The sequence below is a fragment of the Oncorhynchus masou genome, chromosome 9 (assembly GCF_036934945.1).
Source record: "Oncorhynchus masou masou isolate Uvic2021 chromosome 9, UVic_Omas_1.1, whole genome shotgun sequence".
In the NCBI taxonomy this organism is placed as follows: Eukaryota; Metazoa; Chordata; class Actinopteri; order Salmoniformes; family Salmonidae; genus Oncorhynchus; species Oncorhynchus masou.
Genome location: NC_088220.1, coordinates 6871320 through 6898819, shown reverse-complemented (window position 1 = coordinate 6898819; position 27500 = coordinate 6871320). Strand labels below are relative to the sequence as shown.

General features: G+C 43.3%; 1 protein-coding gene across 2 annotated transcripts in view; it reads right to left on the bottom strand.

Annotated features, from left to right (window-relative positions):
* LOC135545458 (synaptopodin-like) overlaps positions 1 to 27500 on the bottom strand; it is an 83709-nt gene that overhangs the window by 36230 nt on the left and 19979 nt on the right. For both annotated transcript variants that reach the window (XM_064973086.1, XM_064973085.1), the window contains 2 exons: positions 20234 to 20560; positions 17715 to 18960 (listed from right to left, as the gene is read on the bottom strand). In XM_064973086.1, the coding sequence (XP_064829158.1) occupies positions 17715 to 17919 (205 nt within the window). In that variant the 5' untranslated portion in view covers positions 17920 to 18960; positions 20234 to 20560. The remainder of the gene's footprint in view (positions 1 to 17714; positions 18961 to 20233; positions 20561 to 27500) is intronic.

The window sequence follows — 27500 nt, the reverse complement described above, 5'->3', positions numbered from 1 at the left end:
TAAAGAAGAAGTTACAGGTCTGTGAGAGCCAAAAGTCTTGGTTGTTTGTAGGTGACCAAATACTTGTTTTCCACCATAATTTGCAAATAAATTCATTAAAAATTCTACAATGTGATTTTCTGGATTTTTCTTCCTCATTTTGTCTGTCATAATTGAAGTGTACATATGATGAAAATTACATTCCTCTCTCATCTTTTTAAGTGGGAGAACTTGCACAATTGGTGGCTGACTAAATACTTTTTTGCCCCACTGTATGTATAGTTTTTTGTGTGCTCTTGTCACTTTCGTTATGAGTGGACCAAAGCGCAGCGTGAGTAGAGTTCCACATATTTTTTGAGGTGAAACTTCAAACAACAAATAAATAAACAAACGTGCAGTTCATAGCGCACATAGTACTGAACACAAACAATATCCCACCACGTAGGTGGGAAAAGGACCACACTAAGTATGATCCCTCAATTAGAGGCAACGATCATCAGCTGCCTCCAATTGGGAACCATACTTACACCAACATAGAAATTAAAGGCTAGAACACCCCCTAGTCAAGCCCTGATCTAAAACACCATAGAGAACCCCGAGGGCTCTCTATGGTCAGGGCGTGACAGGTCTAGGTTAACGGTGTCAAGATGGAATGTGTATTCGTGGTCCTGGCAACTGGACCTTTTTTGGAACACCATTATTTTTAGCCCAGGTCTGACAGAATCTGTGCAGATGTTCTCAGTGCTGCTGTAGGCCCTCCTTGGTTGGGGACAGAAGCACCAGATCATCAGCAAACAGTAGACATTTGACTTCAGATTCTAGGAAGGTGAGGCCGGGGGCTGCAAATATCCCACAGTAGTTATTGGGGTCAAATTTGCATCCAATTTTGTGGATTGGGGTGATCAGTCCTTGGTTCCAAATATTGGGGAATAGCTGAGGATGATGTTAAAGAGTTTAAGTTTTAGTATTGCCAATTGGAATTTGTGGTCTGTGTATTTTATAATTTAATTTAGGATACCATCAACCCCACAGGCCTTTTTGGGTTGGAGGGTTTGTGTTTTGTCCTGTAGTTCATTCAATGTAATTGGAGAAACCAGTGGGTTCTGGTAGTCTTTAATAGTTGATTCTAAGATGTGTATTTGATCATGTATATGTTTTTGCTGTTTGTTCTTTGTTATAGAGCCAACAAGATTGGAGAAGTGGTTTATCCATACATCTCTGTTTTTGTTGTTGATTGTTTAGAGTTTTCCAATTTTCACAGAAGTGGTTTTATGGATTGATCTGAGTTCTGAGGTGCTGTTCCTTCTTTATGCGTAGTGTATTTTTGTATTGTTTGCGTGATCCACCATAGCGAAGGCGTAGACGCAGGTTTTCTGGTTCTCTATGTTTTTGGTTGGATAAGTTTCTCAATTTCTTTCTTACGTTTTTGCAATCTTCATCAAAAGATTTGTCATTGTTGTTCATTTTCTTAGGTTGTCTGCTTGACAGTTTTAGATTTGATAGGGAAGCTGAGAGGTCAAATATACTGTTTATATTTTCTACTGCTAAGTGTAGACCTTCACTATTACAGTGGAACATTTTGTCCAGGAAATTGTTTAGAAGGGATTGAATATGTTTTTGCCTAATTGTGTTTTTGGTAGATTTCCACACTACTTTCCTTCCATCTATAGCTTTTCTTAATAGTATTCAGTTCCTTTGACTTTGATGCCTCATGATTGAGCATAGCTCTGTTCAAGTAGAGTGGACTGACTTTGAACACTCTAAGAGACTCTGTGTTGAGGTCAGTGAAAAAGTAGTCTACAGTACTACTGCCAAGAGATGAGCTATAGGTGAACCTACCATAGGAGTCCCCTCGAAGCCATTGGATACCATTGTCTATGTACTGACCCGACGTCCAACACAGCTGCAGGAGTTGTGATCTATTTATGTTGGTTATGTTGTCGTAGTTGTGCTAGTTAAGGGGGCATACGGGGGAGGGAAGGCTGTCACCTCCAAGTATGTGTTTGTCCCCCTGTGTGCTGAGGGTGTAAGGTTCTTGTCCAGTTTTGGCATTTAGGTTGCCACAGGTCTAGTACATGTCCCTGGGCCTAGAAATTGTTGATCTCCCCCTCTAGAATGGAGAAGCTGCCATTGTTAAAGTATGGGGATTCTATTGGGGGGGATATAGGTAGAACACATGAGGACATTTGTCTCTTTTGAGATCATATCCTTATTCATTTCTAGCCAGATGTAAAATGTTCCTGTTTGACTAATTTAATAGAGTGGGTTAGGTCTGCTCTATACCAAATTAGCATACCCCCTGAGTCCCTTCCCTGTTTCACACCTGGTAGTTTGGTGGATGGGACTAACAGCTCTCTGTAACCTAGAGGGCAACCAGTGGGCCCATCTCCTCTATACCACCCACCTGGTAGTTTGGTGGATGGGACTACCAGCTGTGTGTAACCTAGAGGGCAACCAGTGGGCTCTATACCACCCACCTGGTAGTGTGGTGGATGGGACTACCAGCTCTCTGTAACCTAGAGGGCAACCAGTGGGCCCATCTCCTCTATTCCACCCACCTGGTAGTTTGGTGGATGGGACTACCAGCTGTGTGTAACCTAGAGGGCAACCAGTGGGTACCTCTCCTCTATACCACCCACCTGGTAGTGTGGTGGATGGGACTACCAGCTCTCTGTAACCTAGAGGGCAACCAGTGGGTACCTCTCCTCTATACCACCCACCTGGTAGTGTGGTGGATGGGACTACCAGCTCTCTGTAACCTAGAGGGCAACCAGTGGGTACATCTCCTTTATACCATGTTTCTTGTAGGATGACAATGTCTGTATTTCCAATTTCTTTGATGAAGTCTGGGATCCTGCTCTTTAGGTCAAAGGCAGATGACCTCTGACCTTGTACATTCCAGGATGAGATAGTAAAAGCTGTGTGTTCCATAGCGTCTAGTGTTGTTTTTGTGTGGTTTAGATCCGGACCATCACTGTAGATGTGAGCAGAGCATGTTGAGCATCAGATACATAACTCTGACGTTGCAGGATGGGGCTTGGGCGGGTGTAATAGTGGGTGTTGGGACGGTTGCCCTGCTCACGGCCTGGGAATATGTCCTGCTGTCATGTTGAGGTCCTTGCCGCAGGGGAGGGGCGCATGGGGTGGGCAGAAGGGGCATGGGTCTGATATGGGGGTCCTATATAGTGTGTGGCCAGGGTTTGCTTGGCATGGGTTCTGTCGGTGCAGGTCCTTCAGGAGGGTGTTTCGCAGGTCTAGGAGGGTGTTTCGCTAGTCTGGGCGGGGTATCCGTTGGGATTGCTGTCTTGTAGAGGTGGACCTGGTCATAAAGGCTGTTCAAGTCCAGGGTGGAGTGGTGGGCCAGGTAGACATCAGGTTTTGAGGCAGAGTCTCGTGAAATGCTTGCATTCACCCGCTGTATGGAGGCAAGGTGGAAATATTTCTGTGGTATCAGGGCAGAGATAACCACTTGTACGTTGGGGAAAGTGGAAGAAGCTTTTTCAATCACTCACTTGAGTGCTTTGGCCACCCTTTCCTGCTGGGCCCTTAAGTCATTTGTGCCCATGTTAATTATGATGTGGCTGGAGGCCCCTAGTCTGTCCTCTGACTCAATGCTGAAGTTTGCAGATGACACAACAGTAGTAGGCCTGATTACCAACAATGATGATACAGTCTACAGGGAGGAGGTGAGGGCCCTGGGAGTGGTGCCCGGAAAATAACCTTCCCTCAACATCAACAAAATGAAGGTGATGGTGGACTTTAGGAAACAGCAGAGAGAGCACGCCCCTATCCACATCGATGGGACTGCAGTGGAGAAGGTGAAAAGCTTCTAGATCCTCTGCGTACATATCACTGACAATCTGAAATGGTCCACCCACACAGACAGCGTGGTGAAGAAGGTGCATCAGCGTCTCTTCAACCTCAGGAGGCTGAAGAAATTTGGCTTGGCACCTAAAACCCTCACAGACTTTTACAGATGCACAATTGAGAGTATCCTGTTGGCCGGATCACCGCCTGGTACGGCAACTGCTCCGCCCACAACCGCCCACCGCCCTCAACCGTAAGGCTCTCCAGAGGGTGGTGCAGTCTGCCCAACGCATCACCGGGGGCACACTGCCTGCCCTCCAGAACACCTACACCACCCGATGTCACAGGAAGCCCAAAAAGATCATCAAGGACAACCACCACCCAAGCCACTGCCTGTTCACCCCGCTACCATCCAGAAGGCGAGGTCAGTACAGGTGCATCAAAGCTTGGACGGAGACACTGAAAAACAGCTTCTATCTCAAGGCCATCAGAACAGTTAAATAGCCATCACTAGCCGGCTACCACCCGGTTACTCAACCCTGCAACTTAGAGGCTGCTGCCCTATAGACATAGACATGGAATCACTGGTCACTTTAATAACGGAACACTCATCACTTTAGTAATGTTTACATACTGCTTTACTCATCTCATATGTATATACCGTATTCTATTCTACTGTATTTTATTCTACTGTATTCTATTCTACCTTATTCTATTCTACTGTATTCTAGTCAATGCCACTCCGACAATGCTCGTCCATATATTTAGATATATTTTTAACTCCTTTTTTAACTCATTATTTGACTTTTAAACACCCAGAAAATGCTCCTTGATGTTATCCTCACAAATAATCCTGATAGGTATCAGTCTGAACTTTTCTGTAATGACCTCAGTGATCACTGTTTTACAGCCTGTGTTCGTAATGGCTGCTCAGAAACGATCTGAAACGATCTGTCCTGATTTGTTATAGACGCTTGCTAAAAAAACTTTAATGAGCAAGCCTTCCTTCATGAACTGACCTCTGTAAATTGGTATAGAATCAGCTTGATCCCCTCTGTCGAAGACACTTGGACCTTCTTTTTTTATATTTTCAGTGGTATTGTTATCAAACACGCCTCCATAAAGAAAATGAGAATTAAAAACAGGTTCAGCCCCTGGTTCGACCGTGATCTTGCAGAGTTACTCCACTTCAAGAATTGCTTTTGGCGAAAGGCTTTTGACGCATACTCAGGCTGACGGGCTCTCTTTCAACCAAATGAGAAATAAGTGAACTCAGGCTATCTGGAAGGCCAAAGATAGTTACTTTAAGGAACAGTTCTCTCTCTGTAGGACTAACCGGGAAAACGGTTAAAGACCTGGAGAATAAACCCTCCTCTTCACAGCTGCCCATGTCCCTTAAGGATGATGATGTGGTTGTTACTGACAAGAAGCACATGGCTGAGCTCTTTAATCACCACTTCTTTAAGTCAGGATTCCTATTTGACTCAGCCATGCCTCCTTGCCCATCCAACATTTCCTCATATCCCATCCCTTCTAATGTGACTATGCTCGATGCTTCTCCTTCTTTTTCTCCTGCCCTGCTACAGAGTTTCTCCCTGCAGGCAGTCACTGAGTCCGAGGTGCTAAAGAAGCTCCTGAAACTTGAGCCCAAAAAACCATCTGAGTCAGATGATTTAGACCCTTTCTTCTTTATGGTTGCTGTTCCTATCATCGCCAAGCCTGTCTCCAACCTTTTTAACCCTTCTCTCCTTTCTGGGGAGGTTCCCATTGCTTGAAAGGCAGCCACGGTTCATCCTTTATTTAGAGGGGAGATCAAGCTGATCCTAACTGTTATAGGCCTATTTCTATTTTTCCCTGTTTATCAAAGTGTTTAAAAACTTGTCCATAATCAACTGACTGCCTTTCTTGATGTCTATAGTATTCTCTTGGGTATGCAATCTGGTTTCCACTCAGGTTATGGATGTGTCACTGCAACCATAAAGGTCCTCAATGATGCCACCATTGCCCTCGATTCTAAGCAATGTTTTTATTATTAGACTTGGCCAAAGCTTTTGATACGGTCGACCATTCCATTCTTATGGGCCGGCTAAAGAGTATTGGTGTCTTTGAGGGGTCTTTGGCCTGGTTTGCTAATTACCTCTCTCAAAGAGTGCGGTGTATAAAGTCAGAAAGTCTGCTGTCTCAGCCACTACACCAAGGGAGTACCCCAAGGCTCAATCCTAGGCCCCACACTCTTCACAATTTACATCAACAACATAGCTCAGGCAGTAGGAAGCTCTCTCATCCATTTATATGCAGATGATACAGTCTTATACTCAGCTGGCCCCTCTGCGGATTGTGTGTTAAATGCTCTAAAACAAAGCTTTCTTAGTGTCAAACAAGCTTTATCTACCCTTAACCATGTTCTGAACACCTCCAAAATAAAGGTCATGTGGTTTGGTAAGAAGCATGCCCCTCTTCCCACAGGTGTGATTACTACCTCTGAGGGTTTAGAGCTTGAGGTAGTCACCTCATACAAGTACTTGGGATGGCTCGATGGTACACTGTACTTCGCTCAGCACATATCAAAGCTACAGGCTAAATCTAGACTTGGTTTCCTCTATCGTAATCGCTCCTTTTTCACCCCAGAAAAAGTAACTAACCCTGATTCAGATGACCATCCTACCCATGCTAGATTACAGAGACATATTTTATAGATCGGCAGGTAAGGCTGCTCTCGAGCGGCTAGATGTTCTTTACCCTTCAGCCATCAGATTTACCACCAGTGCTCCTTATAGGACACCACTGCACTCTTTACTGCTATGTAGACCCACTGGTTGATTGTAGACCCACTGGTTCATGGCACATTTATAAAACCTTCTTAGGCCTCACTCCCCCCTATCTGAGATATCTACTGCAGCCCTCATCCTCCACATACAACACCCATTCTGCCATCACATTCTGTAAAAGGTCGCCAAAGCGCACACATCCCGCGGGTCGCTCCTCTCTTCAGTTCGCTGCAGCTAGCGACTGGAACGAGCTGCAACAAACACTCAAACTGGACACTGGGAGGTGACTACCCTCATCTGCAGGACAGTTTGAAGAGGTGTGATCAGATTTATTCAGGATGGGGGAGTCATCACGGAGAGAGAGATCTTTTCCTGATGTGCTCTCTCTCTTTGATCCCGTAAAAGTCCTGCTGGAGCTGCATGAGGATGTCATGTACGATTACTGTCTGTCCCAGACTTGTACACATTGACAGAGGTTGTTACAATTTCCTAAATGTCTAGTATTTTGAGTTTCCACCCTGGGCCAATACCCTCTCTCTTGACATAGGGATAGTGTGCTCTAATAGCACTGTGCCATGCCAGGGGATGGTCTGGTTAATATAGCTCTGTACCAGGGGATGGTCTGGTTAATATAGCACCATGCCAGGGGATGGTCTGGTTAATATAGCACCATGCCAGGGGATGGTCTGGTTAATATAGCACCATGCCAGGGGATAGTCTCGTTAATATAGCACCATGCCAGGGGATGGTCTGGTTAATATAGCTCCATGCCAGGGGATGGTCTGGTTAATATAGCACCATGCCAGGGGATGGTCTCGTTAATATAGCACCATGCCAGGGGATGGTCTGGTTAATATAGCTCCATGCCAGGGGATGGTCTGGTTAATATAGCACCATGCCAGGGGATGGTCTGGTTATTATAGCACCATGCCAGGGGATGGTCTGGTTAATATAGCACCATGCCAGGGGATGGTTTGGTTAATATAGCACCATGCCAGGGGATGGTTTGGTTAATATAGCACCATGCCAGGGGATGGTCTGGTTAATATAGCACCATGCCAGGGATGGTCTGGTTAATATAGCACCATGCCAGGGGATGGTCTGGTTAATATAGCACCATGCCAGGGGATGGTCTGGTTAATATAGCACTGTACCAGGGGATGGTCTGGTTAATATAGCACCATGCCAGGGGATGGTCTGGTTAATATAGCACCATGCCAGGGGATGGTCTGGTTAATATAGCACCATGCCAGGGGATGGTCTGGTTAATATAGCACCATGCCAGGGGATGGTCTGGTTAATATAGCACCATGCCAGGGATGGTCTGGTTAATATAGCACCATGCCAGGGGATGGTCTGGTTAATATAGCACCATGCCAGGGGATGGTCTGGTTAATATAGCACCATGCCAGGGGATGTTCTGGTTAATATAGCACCATGCCAGGGGATGGTCTGGTTAATATAGCACCATGCCAGAGGATGGTCTGGTTAATATAGCACCATGCCAGGGGATGGTCTGGTTAATATAGCACCATGCCAGGGGATGGTCTGGTTAATATAGCACTGTACCAGGGGATGGTCTGGTTAATATAGCACCATGCCAGGGGATGGTCTGGTTAATATAGCACCATGCCAGGGGATGGTCTGGTTAATATAGCACCATGCCAGGGATGGTCTGGTTAATATAGCACCATGCCAGGGGATGGTCTGGTTAATATAGCACCATGCCAGGGGATGGTCTGGTTAATATAGCACCATGCCAGGGGATGGTCTGGTTAATATAGCACCATGCCAGAGGATGGTCTGGTTAATATAGCACCATGCCAGGGGATGGTCTGGTTAATATAGCACCATGCCAGGGGATGGTCTGGTTAATATAGCACCATGCCAGAGGATGGTCTGGTTACTATAGCACCATGCCAGGGGATGGTCTGGTTAATATAGCTCCATGCCAGGGGATGGTCTGGTTAATATAGCACCATGCCAGGGGATGGTCTGTTTGGAAAATGATGTTGCTTACGTTCCCCTCTTTGTAGCCATCAGCGAAAAGTGTACCTGGATTGTCCTTGAGGAGTTTTTTTTGTTTTTGTACTCATGAAACTCTCCTGTCATGTTTAGGCTCAATAATTTCCACACCTCTCACTTCACACTTCAGCGCTAATTGAAGTTGCAGCCAGGTCAGTTCTATCCTAGCAGCTTGGTAACTTTGTAGCCTTATTTATTAAGCTTTATAGAACAAAATGACCTAGAGATTATTGTCTTGAACTTTTTTGGCTTCAGAAGTAGGTTCAGACTGAACATTACTCACTCAGTTTAGTGTTGTCAACGGTACATGCGCACAAAAACTACTTTCAACCTTGTGTGTCACAGTTTTCTCCCCCCAAAAGTTGTTATTTCTAAACGTTTAAACTTGACGAGATAGTGTGCACATCTCCACGTAAATCTCAGACCATACATACATACATACATACATACATACATACATACATACATACATACATACATACATACACACATACATACAACTTCTAGAGGGATCAATTGTATTGCAAGTAAATATTGTAATTTTGAGGGAAATGGAGGTGTTTGATGCACGGGAATTCTAATAATGGTCAGCCAATAAAAACAGAACGTAGGTCTGGTGTGAAAACAGATGTATTTGCCGTTGGGAAGGAGATTGTATAGCAGCATATTGATGGATATATTTATATTGCTTTTATTATGAAGGACTGAATCATAATCATATTACAAGACATGTCTTTTATTATGAAGGACTGAATCATAATCATATTACAGAACATGTCTTTTATTATGAGGGACTGAATCATAATCATATTACAGGACATCTTTTATTATGAGGGACTGAATCATATTCATGTTACAGAACATGTCTTTTATTATGAAGGACTTAATCATAATCATATTACAGAACATGTATTTTATTATGAAGGACTGAATCATAATCGTATTACAGGACATGTCTTTTATTATGAAGGACTGAATCATAATCGTATTACAGAACATGTCTTTTATTATGAAGGACTGAATCATAATCGTATTAGAGAACATGTCATTCCTTATCTGACATGAATGGTTTATTCCAACTACACATAAAATATTAAGCCACCATTTATTCATCCCTCATTTAATAGCCAAACATGTTTGAAAGTAAATAAACCGGTAGCCTATTTCATATATTTGACGGTGTTGGTAGGCTACAGTATTGCTGTGTGATAGGAACTCAGTGTCGAAGACTATAGCAATGCAGGAGATAGAAACACAATCACTGATAAATTAAATATTCAACAACAATTAATATTGTCCATAGATGTGTGATGTCCCTAGGCTCCCACACAGACAAATAGGACTCAGCCCCTCTCCAAATCCGAATAGGACTCAGCCCCTCTCCAAATCCAAATAGGACTCAGCCTCTCTCCAAATCCGAATAGGACTCCCTCTCCAAATAGGACTCAGAATAGGACTCAGCCCCTCTCCAAATCCAAATAGGACTAAGACTCAGCCTCTCTCCAAATCCAAATAGGACTCAGCCTCTCTCCAAATCCGAATAGGACTCAGCCCCTCTCCAAATCCAAATAGGACTCAGCCTCTCTCCAAATCCAAATAGGACTCAGCCCCTCTCCAAATCCAAATAGGACTCAGCCCCTCTCAAAATCCAAATAGGACTCAGCCTCTCTCCAAATCCAAATAGGACTCAGCCTCTCTCCAAATCCGAATAGGACTCAGCCTCTCTCCAAATCCGAATAGGACTCAGCCCCTCTCCAAATCCAAATAGGACTCAGCCTCTCTCCAAATCCAAATAGGACTCAGCCTCTCTCCAAATCCGAATAGGACTCAGCCTCTCTCCAAATCCGAATAGGACTCAGCCTCTCTCCAAATCCAAATAGGACTCAGCCTCTCTCCAAATCCGAATAGGACTCAGCCCTCTCCAAATCCAAATAGGACTCAGCCTCTCTCCAAATCCAAATAGGACTCAGCCTCTCTCCAAATCCGAATAGGACTCAGCCTCTCTCCAAATCCGAATAGGACTCAGCCCTCTCCAAATCCAAATAGGACTCAGCCTCTCTCCAAATAGGACTCAGCCTCTCTCCAAATCCAAATAGGACTCAGCCTCTCTCCAAATCCAAATAGGACTCAGCCTCTCTCCAAATCCAAATAGGACTCAGCCTCTCCCAAATCCAAATAGGACTCAGCTCTGTTCCAAATAGGACTCAGCCTCTCTCCAAATCCAAATAGGACTCAGCCTCTCTCCAAATCCAAATAGGACTCAGCCTCTCTCCAAATCCAAATAGGACTCAGCCTCTCTCCAAATCCAAATAGGACTCAGCCTCTCTCCAAATCCAAATAGGACTCAGCCCCTCTCCAAATCTGAATAGGACTCAGCCTCTCTCTCTCTTCAGCTCAGTATAGTAGGCTAATCTGTATCGCAGTAGTGTACGAACACACACACACACACACACACACACACACACACACACACACACACACACACACACACACACACACACACACTGTCTGAGGGGTTTTCCATGTTACTCTCTAAGGAGTTTTTCCTTCATCACTGACGTGTTTACCTCCCGCTCTGTCACACAAGTAGCGACTCCAACTATGGCAGGATAATGATAATGATCTGGAAATAACTGATTATGAAGTCTCAGCTCAGTCCATTATGGTCTGGACTGGTACTGGGTATGAAGTCTCAGCTCAGTCCGTTATGGTCTGGACTGGTACTGGGTATGAAGTCTCAGCTCAGTCCGTTATGGTCTGGACTGGTACTGGGTATGAAGTCTCAGTTCAGTCCATTATGGTCTGGACTGGTACTGGGTATGAAGTCTCAGCTCAGTCCGTTATGGTCTGGACTGGTACTGGGTATGAAGTCTCAGTTCAGTCCATTATGGTCTGGACTGGTACTGGGTATGAAGTCTCAGTTCAGTCCGTTATGGTCTGGACTGGTACTGGGTATGAAGTCTCAGCTCAGTCCGTTATGGTCTGGACTGGTACTGGGTATGAAGTCTCAGCTCAGTCCGTTTTGGTCTGGACTGGTACTGGGTATGAAGTCTCAGCTCAGTCCGTTATGGTCTGGACTGGTACTGGGTATGAAGTCTCAGTTCAGTCCGTTATGGTCTGGACTGGTACTGGGTATGAAGTCTCAGCTCAGTCCGTTATGGTCTGGACTGGTACTGGGTATGAAGTCTCAGCTCAGTCCATTATGGTCTGGACTGGTACTGGGTATGAAGTCTCAGCTCAGTCCGTTATGGTCTGGACTGGTACTGGGTACGAAGTCTCAGCTCAGTCCATTATGGTCTGGACTGGTACTGGGTATGAGTCTCAGCTCAGTCCATTATGGTCTGGACTGGTACTGGGTATGAAGTCTCAGTTCAGTCCATTATGGTCTGGACTGGTACTGGGTATGAAGTCTCAGCTCAGTCCATTATGGTCTGGACTGGTACTGGGTATGAAGTCTCAGCTCAGTCCATTATGGTCTGGACTGGTACTGGGTATGAAGTCTCAGCTCAGTCCGTTATGGTCTGGACTGGTACTGGGTATGAAGTCTCAGCTCAGTCCGTTATGGTCTGGACTGGTACTGGGTATGAAGTCTCAGTTCAGTCCATTATGGTCTGGACTGGTACTGGGTATGAGTCTCAGTTCAGTCCGTTATGGTCTGGACTGGTACTGGGTATGAAGTCTCAGTTCAGTCCATTATGGTCTGGACTGGTACTGGGTATGAGTCTCAGTTCAGTCCATTATGGTCTGGACTGGTACTGGGTATGAAGTCTCAGCTTAGTCCATTATGGTCTGGACTGGTACTGGGTATGAAGTCTCAGCTCAGTCCGTTATGGTCTGGACTGGTACTGGGTATGAGTCTCAGTTCAGTCCATTATGGTCTGGACTGGTACTGGGTATGAAGTCTCAGCTCAGTCCATTATGGTCTGGACTGGTACTGGGTATGAAGTCTCAGCTCAGTCCATTATGGTCTGGACTGGTACTGGGTATGAAGTCTCAGCTCAGTCCGTTATGGTCTGGACTGGTACTGGGTATGAAGTCTCAGCTCAGTCCATTATGGTCTGGACTGGTACTGGGTATGAAGTCTCAGCTTAGTCCATTATGGTCTGGACTGGTACTGGGTATGAAGTCTCAGCTCAGTCCGTTATGGTCTGGACTGGTACTGGGTATGAGTCTCAGTTCAGTCCATTATGGTCTGGACTGGTACTGGGTATGAAGTCTCAGTTCAGTCCGTTATGGTCTGGACTGGTACTGGGTATGAAGTCTCAGTTCAGTCCATTATGGTCTGGACTGGTACTGGGTATGAAGTCTCAGCTCAGTCCGTTATGGTCTGGACTGGTACTGGGTATGAAGTCTCAGCTCAGTCCGTTATGGTCTGGACTGGTACTGGGTATGAAGTCTCAGCTCAGTCCGTTATGGTCTGGACTGGTACTGGGTATGAAGTCTCAGCTCAGTCCGTTATGGTCTGGACTGGTACTGGGTATGAAGTCTCAGCTCAGTCCGTTATGGTCTGGACTGGTACTGGGTATGAAGTCTCAGTTCAGTCCATTATGGTCTGGACTGGTACTGGGTATGAAGTCTCAGCTCAGTCCGTTATGGTCTGGACTGGTACTGGGTATGAAGTCTCAGCTCAGTCCGTTATGGTCTGGACTGGTCCTGGGTATGAAGTCTCAGTTCAGTCCGTTCTGGTCTGGACTGGTACTGGGTATGAGTCTCAGCTCAGTCCATTATGGTCTGGACTTGTACTGGGTATGAAGTCTCAGCTCAGTCCATTATGGTCTGGACTGGTACTGGGTATGAAGTCTCAGTTCAGTCCGTTATGGTCTGGACTGGTACTGGGTATGAAGTCTCAGCTCAGTCCATTATGGTCTGGACTGGTACTGGGTATGAGTCTCAGTTCAGTCCATTATGGTCTGGACTGGTACTGGGTATGAAGTCTCAGCTCAGTCCATTATGGTCTGGACTGGTACTGGGTATGAAGTCTCAGCTCAGTCCGTTATGGTCTGGACTGGTACTGGGTATGAAGTCTCAGCTCAGTCCATTATGGTCTGGACTGGTACTGGGTATGAAGTCTCAGCTCAGTCCATTATGGTCTGGACTGGTACTGGGTATGAAGTCTCAGCTCAGTCCGTTATGGTCTGGACTGGTACTGGGTATGAAGTCTCAGTTCAGTCCATTATGGTCTGGACTGGTACTGGGTATGAAGTCTCAGCTCAGTCCGTTATGGTCTGGACTGGTACTGGGTATGAAGTCTCAGCTCAGTCCGTTATGGTCTGGACTGGTACTGGGTATGAAGTCTCAGCTCAGTCCGTTATGGTCTGGACTGGTACTGGGTATGAAGTCTCAGCTCAGTCCATTATGGTCTGGACTGGTACTGGGTATGAAGTCTCAGCTCAGTCCGTTATGGTCTGGACTGGTACTGGGTATGAAGTCTCAGTTCAGTCCATTATGGTCTGGACTGGTACTGGGTATGAAGTCTCAGCTCAGTCCATTATTGTCTGGACTGGTACTGGGTATGAAGTCTCAGCTCAGTCCGTTATGGTCTGGACTGGTACTGGGTATGAAGTCTCAGCTCAGTCCGTTATGGTCTGGACTGGTACTGGGTATGAGTCTCAGTTCAGTCCATTATGGTCTGGACTGGTACTGGGTATGAAGTCTCAGCTCAGTCCGTTATGGTCTGGACTGGTACTGGGTATGAAGTCTCAGCTCAGTCCATTATGGTCTGGACTGGTACTGGGTATGAAGTCTCAGCTCAGTCCGTTATGGTCTGGACTGGTACTGGGTATGAGTCTCAGTTCAGTCCATTATGGTCTGGACTGGTACTGGGTATGAGTCTCAGCTCAGTCCATTATGGTCTGGTCTGGTACTGGGTATGAAGTCTCAGCTCAGTCCATTAGTCTCTGGTACAGTCTCAGCTCAGTCCATTATGGTCTGGACTGGTACTGGGTATGAGTCTCAGTTCAGTCCATTATGGTCTGGACTGGTACTGGGTATGAAGTCTCAGTTCAGTCCGTTATGGTCTGGACTGGTACTGGGTATGAAGTCTCAGCTCAGTCCGTTATGGTCTGGACTGGTACTGGGTATGAAGTCTCAGCTCAGTCCATTATGGTCTGGACTGGTACTGGGTATGAAGTCTCAGCTCAGTCCGTTATGGTCTGGACTGGTACTGGGTATGAAGTCTCAGCTCAGTCCGTTATGGTCTGGACTGGTACTGGGTATGAAGTCTCAGCTCAGTCCGTTATGGTCTGGACTGGTACTGGGTATGAAGTCTCAGCTCAGTCCGTTATGGTCTGGACTGGTACTGGGTATGAAGTCTCAGTTCAGTCCGTTATGGTCTGGACTGGTACTGGGTATGAGTCTCAGCTCAGTCCATTATGGTCTGGACTGGTACTGGGTATGAAGTCTCAGCTCAGTCCGTTATGGTCTGGACTGGTACTGGGTATGAAGTCTCAGCTCAGTCCATTATGGTCTGGACTGGTACTGGGTATGAAGTCTCAGCTCAGTCCATTATGGTCTGGACTGGTACTGGGTATGAAGTCTCAGCTCAGTCCGTTATGGTCTGGTCTGGTACTGGGTATGAAGTCTCAGCTCAGTCCGTTATGGTCTGGACTGGTACTGGGTATGAAGTCTCAGTTCAGTCCATTATGGTCTGGACTGGTACTGGGTATGAAGTCTCAGCTCAGTCCATTATGGTCTGGACTGGTACTGGGTATGAAGTCTCAGTTCAGTCCATTATGGTCTGGATTGGTACTGGGTATGAAGTCTCAGCTCAGTCCATTATGGTATGTACTGGTACTGGGTATGAAGTCTCAGCTCAGTCCTTTATGGTCTGGACTGGTACTGGGTATGAAGTCTCAGCTCAGTCCGTTATGGTCTGGACTGGTACTGGGTATGAAGTCTCAGTTCAGTCCATTATGGTCTGGACTGGTACTGGGTATGAGTCTCAGTTCAGTCCATTATGGTCTGGACTGGTACTGGGTATGAAGTCTCAGCTCAGTCCGTTATGGTCTGGACTGGTACTGGGTATGAAGTCTCAGCTCAGTCCGTTATGGTCTGGACTGGTACTGGGTATGAAGTCTCAGCTCAGTCCGTTATGGTCTGGACTGGTACTGGGTATGAAGTCTCAGTTCAGTCCATTATGGTCTGGACTGGTACTGGGTATGAAGTCTCAGCTCAGTCCATTATGGTCTGGACTGGTACTGGGTATGAAGTCTCAGCTCAGTCCGTTATGGTCTGGACTGGTACTGGGTATGAAGTCTTTCTGAGGTTGCCCTTTAGGTTGGGATGCAGGATTGCCTTTCCATCTCAGAGGTGCCAAGTTGCTGTATATGTGTTTGTGTCTGTGCGTGCCTGCGCGTGTGCATGTGCGTGTGCGTGTGTGCGTGTGTGTGTGTCATGGTAGCCCAGTCTGCATTTTTATTGCAGGGAAACAGATGTTTCTTTAAATGTTTAACCATCTCTGACATAACATGGAGTATAATCTCCCAGAAGTAATATCTCATGTCATTTGGTCAGCTGTGTGTTCAGCTTCTGTGTTCATATGTGTTAAAAATGGAGAGTTCCGACCGCCCGAGTGGCGCAGCAGGCTAAAGGCACTGCATCGTAGTGCTAGAGGCTCCACCACAGACCTGGGTTTGTTCCCGGGTTGTATCACAACCGGCCATGATCGTGAGTGCCTTGGCCCAGCGTCGTCAGGGTTGGGGGAAGGTTTGGCCAGGGGGGGCTCATCGCGCTCTAGCAACTCCTTGTGGCAGGCCGGGCGCCAGCAGGCTGACCTCGGTTGTCAGGTGAACGGTGTTTCCTCCGACACGTTGGTTCCTCCAGGTTAAACGGGCGGGTGTTAAGAGCGCGGTTTTGGTGGGTCATGTTTCAGTGGTCACATTTTTTATTTATTTTTTTTACCTTTATTTAACTAGGCAAGTCAGTTAAGAACAAATTCTAATTTTCAATGACGGCCTAGGAACAGTGGGTTAACTGCCTGTTCAGGGGTAGAACAAAAGATTTGTACCTTGTCAGCTCGGGGGTTTGAACTTGCAACCTTTCGGTTACTAGTCCAACGCTCTAACCACTATGCTACCCTGCCGCCTCTACGCTCTAACCACTAGGCTACCCTGCCGCCTCTACACTCTAACCACTAGGCTACATGACTCGCCCTTTGCCTTCCTATCCCATTGGGAAGTTGCAGCGACAAGACAAGATCGAAATTGGGTAGAAAAAGGTGATACATTTAATATATATATAATAATAATAATAATATTAGTAATATTAAGAATAATTGTAATAATAATAATATTAATAATAATAATCATAATAATATTAATAATCATAATCATAATAATAATAATAATAATATTAATAATAATAATAATAGTAATAATATTAATAATCATAATCATAATAATAATAATAATATTATTAATAATCATAATCATAATAATAATAATATTAGTAATATTAAGAATAATTGTAATAATAATAATCACAATAATAATAATAATAATATTAATAATAATAATAATCATAATAATAATAATAATAATAATATTAATAATCGTAATCATAATAATAATAATAATAATATTAATAATAATAATCATAATAATAATAATAATAATAGCAATAATAATAATAATAATAATAATAATATTAATAATCATAATAATAATAATAATATTAGTAATATTAAGAATAATTGTAATAATAATAATCACAATAATAATAATAATAATATTAATAATAATAATTATAATTATAATAATAATAATAGCAATAATAATAATAATAATAATAATAGTAATAATCATAATCATAATATTAAGAATAATAATATTATTCATATTAATAACAATAATGATAATTGTAATAATAATAATAATAATAATAATAATAATAATAATAATAATAACATTAATAATAATTAGAAAGAATTGACGGTTCCGGAAAAATCTACGTCTCCACCCTAGCAAAAGGAAATTCTCAGCTACTTTCAACTACTGCATCTCAGAGTCCCTTCAGTGTACTTTCATCATGGTCCACATTCCCTCCTGCTGCTGCCCTGTGGCAGGTCAGTCATCCAAAAGAAACTCAGCAGGTAACTAGAAGCCAAAACCACGTAAATAGAATAAACATCAAACTTACTGGTTTTCCGAGTCAGCTGAATGGTGGAGGTTGATGTCACCTGTCCTTTGATCGCTTTGTAGTCCCGCCTTTCCGAAGATGCGTCACTCTCTCTTTTGCCGGTGTCCGTGTTCCCGCCATGCACCCTCTGAAGGGGCTTCCTCCCACCACCTGGGCTCCAGCTTACCCCTCTCCTCACGGACATATGACCCCTCTCCGTCTCCATCTCTACCCCCAGGAAGGTGCCTCGGTCTGGGGGAGTTTTGTTGCTCTGCTGGGGAGTTCTGGATCCTCTCTTGTTCTCCTCTGGTTTGCTCCACAGTTTCTGTCTCTTCTTCTACCCAGACCGACTGCAGCCCCCCCCCCCCCCGGTTTGGTCTGTATGTTAGTTTGAGGATCACCGTTTGTGGAGCGTTCACAGTAAGTTCAGACAGTCCTCTTTTGGAGCGAGTGGAGCAAAACAAAGTGAATCACCAGTGGGGATAAGGAGAATCTTAGCTGTCCATGTTGCTTCTCCTGCTGCTGGACACCTCTTACCCCCAGACTTTCTTCAGTATTCCTCCTTAAGGTTTTCCTTTAGTCCCTTAGTCCGGTAGCTAGCTAGCTAGCAAGGAGGGAGGGTGACGGATGGGAGAAGTGTACTCAGGACCTACCAGAAACAGTATCAGGGATGTCCCAGGAGACTAAAGCAGGCTGGGAGCTCCACAGGCACACAGCACGCTGGATCAGTTCCCATGGATCACAGCCAAGACGCTTTAACAATAACGATGTGCTCGACTTCAAATCTCCAGCTAAAGGAGAAAGGCTGAGAAACCATCAAACTTTTCTATTTCTGTTTGTGTCTGTCTGCCCTCCCTCTAAATCTTTACTTTTCTCCAAAACCCAGACGATTATTTTCTCTTCCTCCCTCTTTCTTCCAAACATTCTCTCTTTCCTTTCTTAGTCCAGCCACCCAAACATGCCTGTTGACTGTATTGCAATCTCTCCCTGACAGATTATTTTTCTTGTGGAGAAAGCGAGCAGCTCTTTAGACTCAACAATGCCAAAGAGGGGGTGACCGGGGTGGCCGTGTGTTTCAAAGCTTCCTGTCGTTTGGTTCGGACGGAGTGAGAAACAACATTTCCCTCTAGAAAAGGTCACTCCTAAGAGCTGTTACGAGTTTCAGAGACGCCACTGGCCGATGCGTCAGCTATATCTTTTCTTTCTTTCTCTTTTATTATTCTCATTCATCCATCCAGGAGTCAATGCTGGGAGTCACGTTTTAGTCCTGACGGATATTGGTTTGGATTAGATGCAGACATGTACAGTATGTTACCATTATATCCATAAATGATCATTATATTCATACATTACAATTATATCAATACATTACCACCATATCAATACATTACCACCATATTGTAAAGTGGCTGTTCCACTGGATGTCAGAAGGTGAATTCACCAATTTGTAAGTCGCTCTGGATAAGAGCGTCTGCTAAATGACTTAAATGTAAATGTAAATATCAATACATTACCACCATATCAATAAATTACCACTATATCAATACATTACCATTATATCCATATATTACCATTATATCAATACATTACCATTATATCCATACATTACCACTATATCAATACATTACCTTTATATCCATACATTAACACTATATCAATACATTACCATTATATCCATACATTACCACTATATCAATACATTACCTTTATATCCATACATTAACACTATATCAATACATTACCATTATATCCATACATTACCACTATATCAATACATTACCTTTATATCCATACATTAACACTATATCAATACATTACCATTATATCCATACATTACCACTATATCAATACATTGTCATTATATCAATACATTACCATTATATCCATACATTACCACTATATCAATACATTACCATTATATCCATACATTACCACTATATCAATACATAACCTTTATATCCATACATTAACACTATATCAATACATTACCATTATATCCATACATTACCACTATATCAATACATTACCTTTATATCCATACATTAACACTATATCAATACATTACCATTATATCCATACATTACCACTATATCAATACATTACCTTTATATCCATACATTAACTCTATATCAATACATTACCATTATATCCATACATTACCACTATATCAATACATTGCCTTTATATCCATACATTAACACTATATCAATACATTACCATTATATCCATACATTACCACTATATCAATACATTACCATTATATCCATACATTACCATTATATCAATACATTACCATTATATCCATACATTGCCACTATATCAATACATTACCATTATATCAATACATTACCATTATATCCATACGTTAACACTATATCAATACATTACCTTTATATCCATACATTAACACTATATCAATACATTACCATTATATCCATACATTACCACTATATCAATACATTACCTTTATATCCATACATTAACACTATATCAATACATTACCATTATATCCATACATTACCACTATATCAATACATTACCTTTATATCCGTACATTGTCATTTGAGCTGAGGCCCAGGCAGCAGAGTGCTCAGTCTGATCCCTCTGCAATTCCAGCTGTCAGTTGGTTTATTTAGGTTGCTTTTAGAGGAGATAACATTGTCTATGTTAAGGGAAGTTAGTTGTTTATACAGTGTGGGGTGATACTTCAACTCTAAGTCTGGGTGATCTGTCTCTCCAGTCCCTATTGAAGGAGTGTACGGTAGAACGTGATGCTGTAGTATTCAGGAGGAGTCAAGATGTTGTTGTCATGAGAGACTGAGCTCCATTGGTCTCCAAGCCCATGCAGTGTCCACGTCCACGTCCACCTGAAAGACGGGACAAAAATAATTAGAAGAAGATCTGTAAACTGAATTCATTTCTACTCTCTCTGACGTATTAATCTGTGAACTGAATTCATTTCTACCCTCCCTGATGTATTCATCTATAAATTAATCTATAAACTGAATTAATTTCTTTGTCTGAATTAATTTCTTTACCTTGTCAGCTCGGGGATTTGAACTTGCAACTTGCAACCTTTTTACTAGTCCAACGCTCTAACCACTAGGCTACCTGCCGCCCCTGTATTCAGTGTGAGAAGGACCCACAGGTTCAAAACACGGTTATATCTATAATTGTTATATGATGGATGGTCAGTCCTTGCATCCACAGCTCTGTCTATTAATCTGAGAGTGTCTCCAGGACCATTTGTATCCAAAACAGGGGCAGGGAAAACACACTGTTATTGTTTCAACTGCTGATTGCCACTTTAAAAATGCAACATTTTCTCTCTGCCCCGTGGTAAAATGTGTATAATCTCAGGAAATTAGCTTTAAAACAGCAACATTTTCTCTCGCAAAATGTGTCACGAATATTACCGAAGGTGGCTCCCCTTCATGTTCGGGTGGCGCTCGGCGTTCGTCGTCGCCGGGCTACTAGCTGCCACCGATCTTTTGTTCCATGTTCGTTTGGTTTTGTCTAATTGGTTTCACCTGTTTATTGTTTGGTTGTTAGGGTAGGGTTATTTAAGTTCGTTTAGCTTCTGTTTGTGCTTGTTCTTCTGTATGTCTGAGAGGTGTTAGTGTTTTTGTTGGGTTTTCTCGCTGTCCTAGTATTTCACATCAGGGTACTATTTTGTTTTATAGTTACTCCTGTGTTGGGTATACTATTTTGTTTTATAGTTACTCCTGTGTTGGGTATACTATTTTTGTTCCTGTGTATTTTTGGACATTAAAGCGTGTTTTTCCCGAATCCTTTGCTCTCTGCGCCTGACTCCACACCCATTCACTCATTGAGCGTTACAAAAATGTGTATAATCGCAGGAAATTAGCTAGAAAACAGCAACATTTTCTCTCAGCCTCATGACAAAAATGTGCAGAATAGCATGAGATTATATATAAAAACTGCACATTTTTCTCTTTTGCCCCGTGACAAAAATGTGTAGAATAGCAGGAAGTGAGGAGAGAGCCTTGCTCGAACCTGGCTGGGGGCGGAGCTGGCAAAACTGCAGTGCGCCACTGATAACACCTGCTTGATACAGAAAGAAGAGCGCCATCCAATGCTCCTAGGTTTACACTCTTAGAAGTAAAGATGCTTGGAAGAACCTTGTAGCTTGCCACGCCAGCAGAACCTCTGCAGTTCAAAATGTGCATTTGTGTTAGGCTCATTGACACGTGAAGACAATACAACAGAACAGATGAACATGAATGACATTTACTCTAACGGGTGGCACAAAATTAAATATATCTTTAAGCCACGCCTCACGTAAGCCACTCCTCCACTCCAGGGTTCTTCCAAGAACCAGTTGCTACGTTGAATAATTAAAGATTTCTCCAATAACCCCTCAACTAACCAAAGATGCAAATATGAACCATTGACTAGCAATGGTTCAATGAGGATCTCTAGGGTTACTCCAGTCACCACTGATTCAATGCAAAATCATCCATAAGGAACTGTACAGTTCAGAGTTTTGAGTCAAAAACAAAGTCTGACATTTTTTACAGTTTTGGAAGGGGGACACTGGGAGTGGTTTTTGGTTTCTACATCTTTAGCTAATATACTGTAATATGTTTGTCTGGTTCTCTACCAGTCTAATGCGTTGTGGTGAGCTCTTCTGTGTTGACAAATATTGTAAATATTGTAACTCTACGCAAATTATAGAGACAGCAAGACACCCCCAAAAAACTAAAAATGGGACACACACACAGAGAGCGAGAGAGAAGGAAACAGGAAAAGCTTTAATAAGAGTTGTGACCATGAGGAAGGATAACCCCAGTGTTCTACTACAGGTGAAAGGTCAGGACTCATTAATGTCAGGAAATCTCACTACACGACTAAAGCTGCCAGCTATTAGCTTTATCTCTGTCTGCCTCTATTTGCTTTATCTCTGTCTGCCTCTATTTGCTTTATCTCTATCTGCCTCTATTAGCTTTATCTCTGTCTGCCTGTATTAGCTTTATCTCTGTCTGCCTCTATTAGCTTTATCTCTATCTGCCTCTATTTGCTTTATCTCTGTCTGCCTCTATTTGCTTTATCTCTATCTGCCTCTATTAGCTTTATCTCTGTCTGCCTCTATTTGCTTTATCTCTGTCTGCCTCTATTTGCTTTATCTCTATCTGCCTCTATTAGCTTTATCTCTGTCTGCCTGTATTAGCTTTATCTCTGTCTGCCTCTATTAGCTTTATCTCTGTCTGCCTCTATTAGCTTTATCTCTGTCTGCCTCTATTAGCTTTATCTCTGTCTGCCTCTATTAGCTTTATCTCTGTCTGCCTCTATTAGCTTTATCTCTGTCTGCCTCTATTAGCTTTATCTCTGTCTGCCTCTATTAGCTTTATCTCTATCTGCCTCTATTAGCTTTATCTCTGTCTGCCTCTATTAGCTTTATCTCTGTCTGCCTCTATTAGCTTTATCTCTGTCTGCCTCTATTAGCTTTATCTCTGTCTGCCTCTATTTGCTTTATCTCTGTCTGCCTCTATTATCTTTATCTCTGCCTGCCTCTATTAGCTTTATCTCTGTCTGCCTCTATTAGCTTTATCTCTGTCTGCCTCTATTAGCTTTATCTCTGTCTGCCTCTATTAGCTTTATCTCTGTCTGCCTCTATTAGCTTTATCTCTATCTGCCTCTATTAGCTTTATCTCTGTCTGCCTCTATTAGCTTTATCTCTGTCTGCCTCTATTAGCTTTATCTCTGCCTGCCTCTATTAGCTTTATCTCTGTCTGCCTCTATTAGCTGTATCTCTGTCCGCCTCTATTAGGTGGTGAGAGATCAAAATATTGTATTGTATTACACTCAGGCGCTGACAAGGTTAATGTGGATTAATGATGACATGCTTGATGTCTCAGTCTATAATGGACTACATAAGACAAAGAGGGAGGAACCTCTCTCTCCGTGTGTGTGTGTGTGTGTGTGTGTGTGTGTGTGTGTGTGTGTGTGTGTGTGTGTGTGTGTGTGTGTGTGTGTGTGTGTGTGTGTGTGTGTGTGTGTAACACAGTGGAACAGAACCTCTACATAATGTATTACTGATAGAGACAGATAACACAGTGGAACAGAACCTCTACATAATGTATTACTGATAGAGACAGATAACACAGTGGAACAGAACCTCTACATAATGTATTACTGATAGAGACAGATAACACAGTGGAACAGAACCTCTACATAATGTATTACTGATAGAGACAGATAACACAGTGGAACAGAACCTCTACATAATGTATTACTGATAGAGACAGATAACACAGTGGAACAGAACCTCTACATAATGTATTACTGATAGAGACAGATAACACAGTGGAACAGAACCTCTACATAATGTATTACTGATAGAGACAGATAACACAGTGGAACAGAACCTCTTCATAATGTATTACTGATAGAGACAGATAACACAGTGGAACAGAACCTCTACATAATGTATTACTGATAGAGACAGATAACACAGTGGAACAGAACCTCTCCATGTGGACTACCATAGTCCCTGTGCTCAAGAACTCTAAGGTAACCTGCCTAAATGACTACCGACCTGTAGCACTCACATCTGTAGCCATGAAGTGCTTTGAAAGGCTGGTCATGGCTCACATCAACACCATTATCCCAGAAACCCTAGACCCACTCCAATTTGCATACCTCCCCAACAAATCCACAGATGATGCAATCTCAATTGCGCTCAACACTGCCCTTTCCCACCTGGACAAAAGGAACACCTATGTGAGAATGCTTTTCATAGACTACAGCTCAGTGTTCAACACCATGGTGCCCTCAAAGCTTTTCACTAAGCTAAGGACCCTGGGACTAAACACCTCCCTCTGCAACTGGATCCTGGACTTCCTGACGGGTCACCACCCCCATGTGGTAAGGGTAGGTAACATCACATCCGCCATGCTGATACTCAACACGGGGGCCCCTAAGGGGTGCGTGCTCAGTCCTCTCCTGGACTCCCTGTTCACTCATGACTGCACTCATGACTGCACGGCCAGGCACGACTCCAACACCATCATCAAGTTTGCTGATGACACAACAGTGGTAGGCCTGATCACCGACAACAATGAGACAGCCTATAGGGAGGAGGTCAGAGACCTGGCAGTGTGGTGCCGGGACAACAGACAACAACCTCTCCCTCAACGTGTTCAAGACAAAGGAGATGATTGTGGACTACAGGAGAAAGAGTACCGAGCACGCCCCATTTTAGATGGGGCGGTAGTTCAGCAGCTTGAGAGCTTTATGTTCCTTGGTGTCCACATCACAATCAAACTATCATGGTCCAAACATACTAAGACAGTCATTAAGAGGGCATGACAAAGCCTCTTCCCCCCGAGGAGACTGAAAAGATTTGGCATGGGTCCTCAGATCCTCAAAAGGTTCTACAGCTGCACCATCGAGAGCATGTTGCATGCTGCATGGTATGGCAACTGCTCGGCCTCCGACCGCAAGGCACTACAGAGGGTGGTGAGTACGGCCCAGTACATCACTGGGGCCAAGCTTCCTTCCTGCCATCCAGGACCTCTATACCAGGCGGTGTCAGAGGAAGACACTAAAAATTGTCAAAGACCTCAGCCACCCTACTCATAGACTGTTCTCTCTGCTACTGCACGGCAAGCAGTACCGGAGCGCCAAGTTTAGGTCCAAGAGGCTTCTAAACACTTCTACCCCCCCAAGCCATAAGACTCCTGAACATCTAATCACAGGCCTACCCATACCCCTCTTTTACGCTACTGTTACTCTCTGTTAATCATCTGTGCATAGTCACTTTAACTCTACCTATATGTACATATTACCTCAATTACCTCGACTAACCAGTGCCCCCGCACATTGACTCTGTACCGTAACACCCTGTATATAGCCTCCACATTGACTCTGTACCGTAACACCCTGTATATAGCCTCCACATTGACTCTGTACCAGTACCCCCCTGTATATAGTCTCCACATTGACTCTGTACCAGTACCCCCCTCTATATAGTCTCCACATTGACTCTGTACCAGTACCCCCTGTATATAGTCTCCACATTGACTCTGTACCAGTACCCCCTGTATATAGTCTCCACATTGACTCTGTACCAGTACCCCCTGTATATAGTCTCCACATTGACTCTGTACCAGTACCCCCCTGTATATAGTCTCCACATTGACTCTGTACCAGTACCCCCTGTATATAGTCTCCACATTGACTCTGTACCGTAACACCCTGTATATAGTCTCCACATTGACTCTGTACCGTAACACCCTGTATATAGTCTCCACATTGACTCTGTACCGGTAACCCCTGTATATAGTCTCCACATTGACTCTGTACCGTAACACCCTGTATATAGTCTCCACATTGACTCTGTACCGGTACCCCCTGTATATATCCTCCACATTGACTCTGTACCGTAACACCCTGTATATAGCCTCCACATTGACTCTGTACCAGTACCCCCCTGTATATAGTCTCCACATTGACTCTGTACCAGTACCCCCCTGTATATAGCCTCCACATTGACTCTGTACCGTAACAACCTGCATATAGCCTCCACATTGACTCTGTACCGTAACACCCAGTATAAAGCCTCACTGCTGTTATTTTACTGCTGTTCTTTAATTATTTGTTACTTCCTTTTTCTATTTTTTACTTAACACTTATTTTTCCGTAACTTCCTAATAAGGCACTGTTGGTTAAGGGCTTGTAAGCATTTCACTGTGTCTATAATGCTATAAGCATTTCACTGTGTCTATAATGCTGTAAGCATTTCACTGTGTCTATAATGCTATAAGCATTTCACTGTGTCTATAATGCTATAAGCATTTCACTGTGTCTATAATGCTATAAGCATTTCACTGTGTCTATAATGCTGTAAGCATTTCACTGTGTCTATAATGCTATAAGCATTTCACTGTGTCTATAATGCTATAAGCATTTCACTGTGTCTATAATGCTGTAAGCATTTCACTGTGTCTATAATGCTATAAGCATTTCACTGTGTCTATAATGCTGTAAGCATTTCACTGTGTCTATAATGCTATAAGCATTTCACTGTGTCTATAATGCTATAAGCATTTCACTGTGTCTATAATGCTATAAGCATTTCACTGTGTCTATAATGCTATAAGCATTTCACTGTGTCTATAATGCTGTAAGCATTTCACTGTGTCTATAATGCTATAAGCATTTCACTGTGTCTATAATGCTATAAGCATTTCACTGTGTCTATAATGCTATAAGCATTTCACTGTGTCTATAATGCTGTAAGCATTTCACTGTGTCTATAATGCTGTAAGCATTTCACTGTGTCTATAATGCTGTAAGCATTTCACTGTGTCTATAATGCTGTAAGCATTTCACTGTGTCTATAATGCTGTAAGCATTTCACTGTGTCTATAATGCTGTAAGCATTTCACTGTGTCTATAATGCTGTAAGCATTTCACTGTGTCTATAATGCTATAAGCATTTCACTGTGTCTATAATGCTATAAGCATTTCACTGTGTCTATAATGCTATAAGCATTTCACTGTGTCTATAATGCTGTAAGCATTTCACTGTGTCTATAATGCTATAAGCATTTCACTGTGTCTATAATGCTATAAGCATTTCACTGTGTCTATAATGCTATAAGCATTTCACTGTGTCTATAATGCTATAAGCATTTCACTGTGTCTATAATGCTATAAGCATTTCACTGTGTCTATAATGCTATAAGCATTTCACTGTGTCTATAATGCTATAAGCATTTCACTGTGTCTATAATGCTGTAAGCATTTCACTGTGTCTATAATGCTGTAAGCATTTCACTG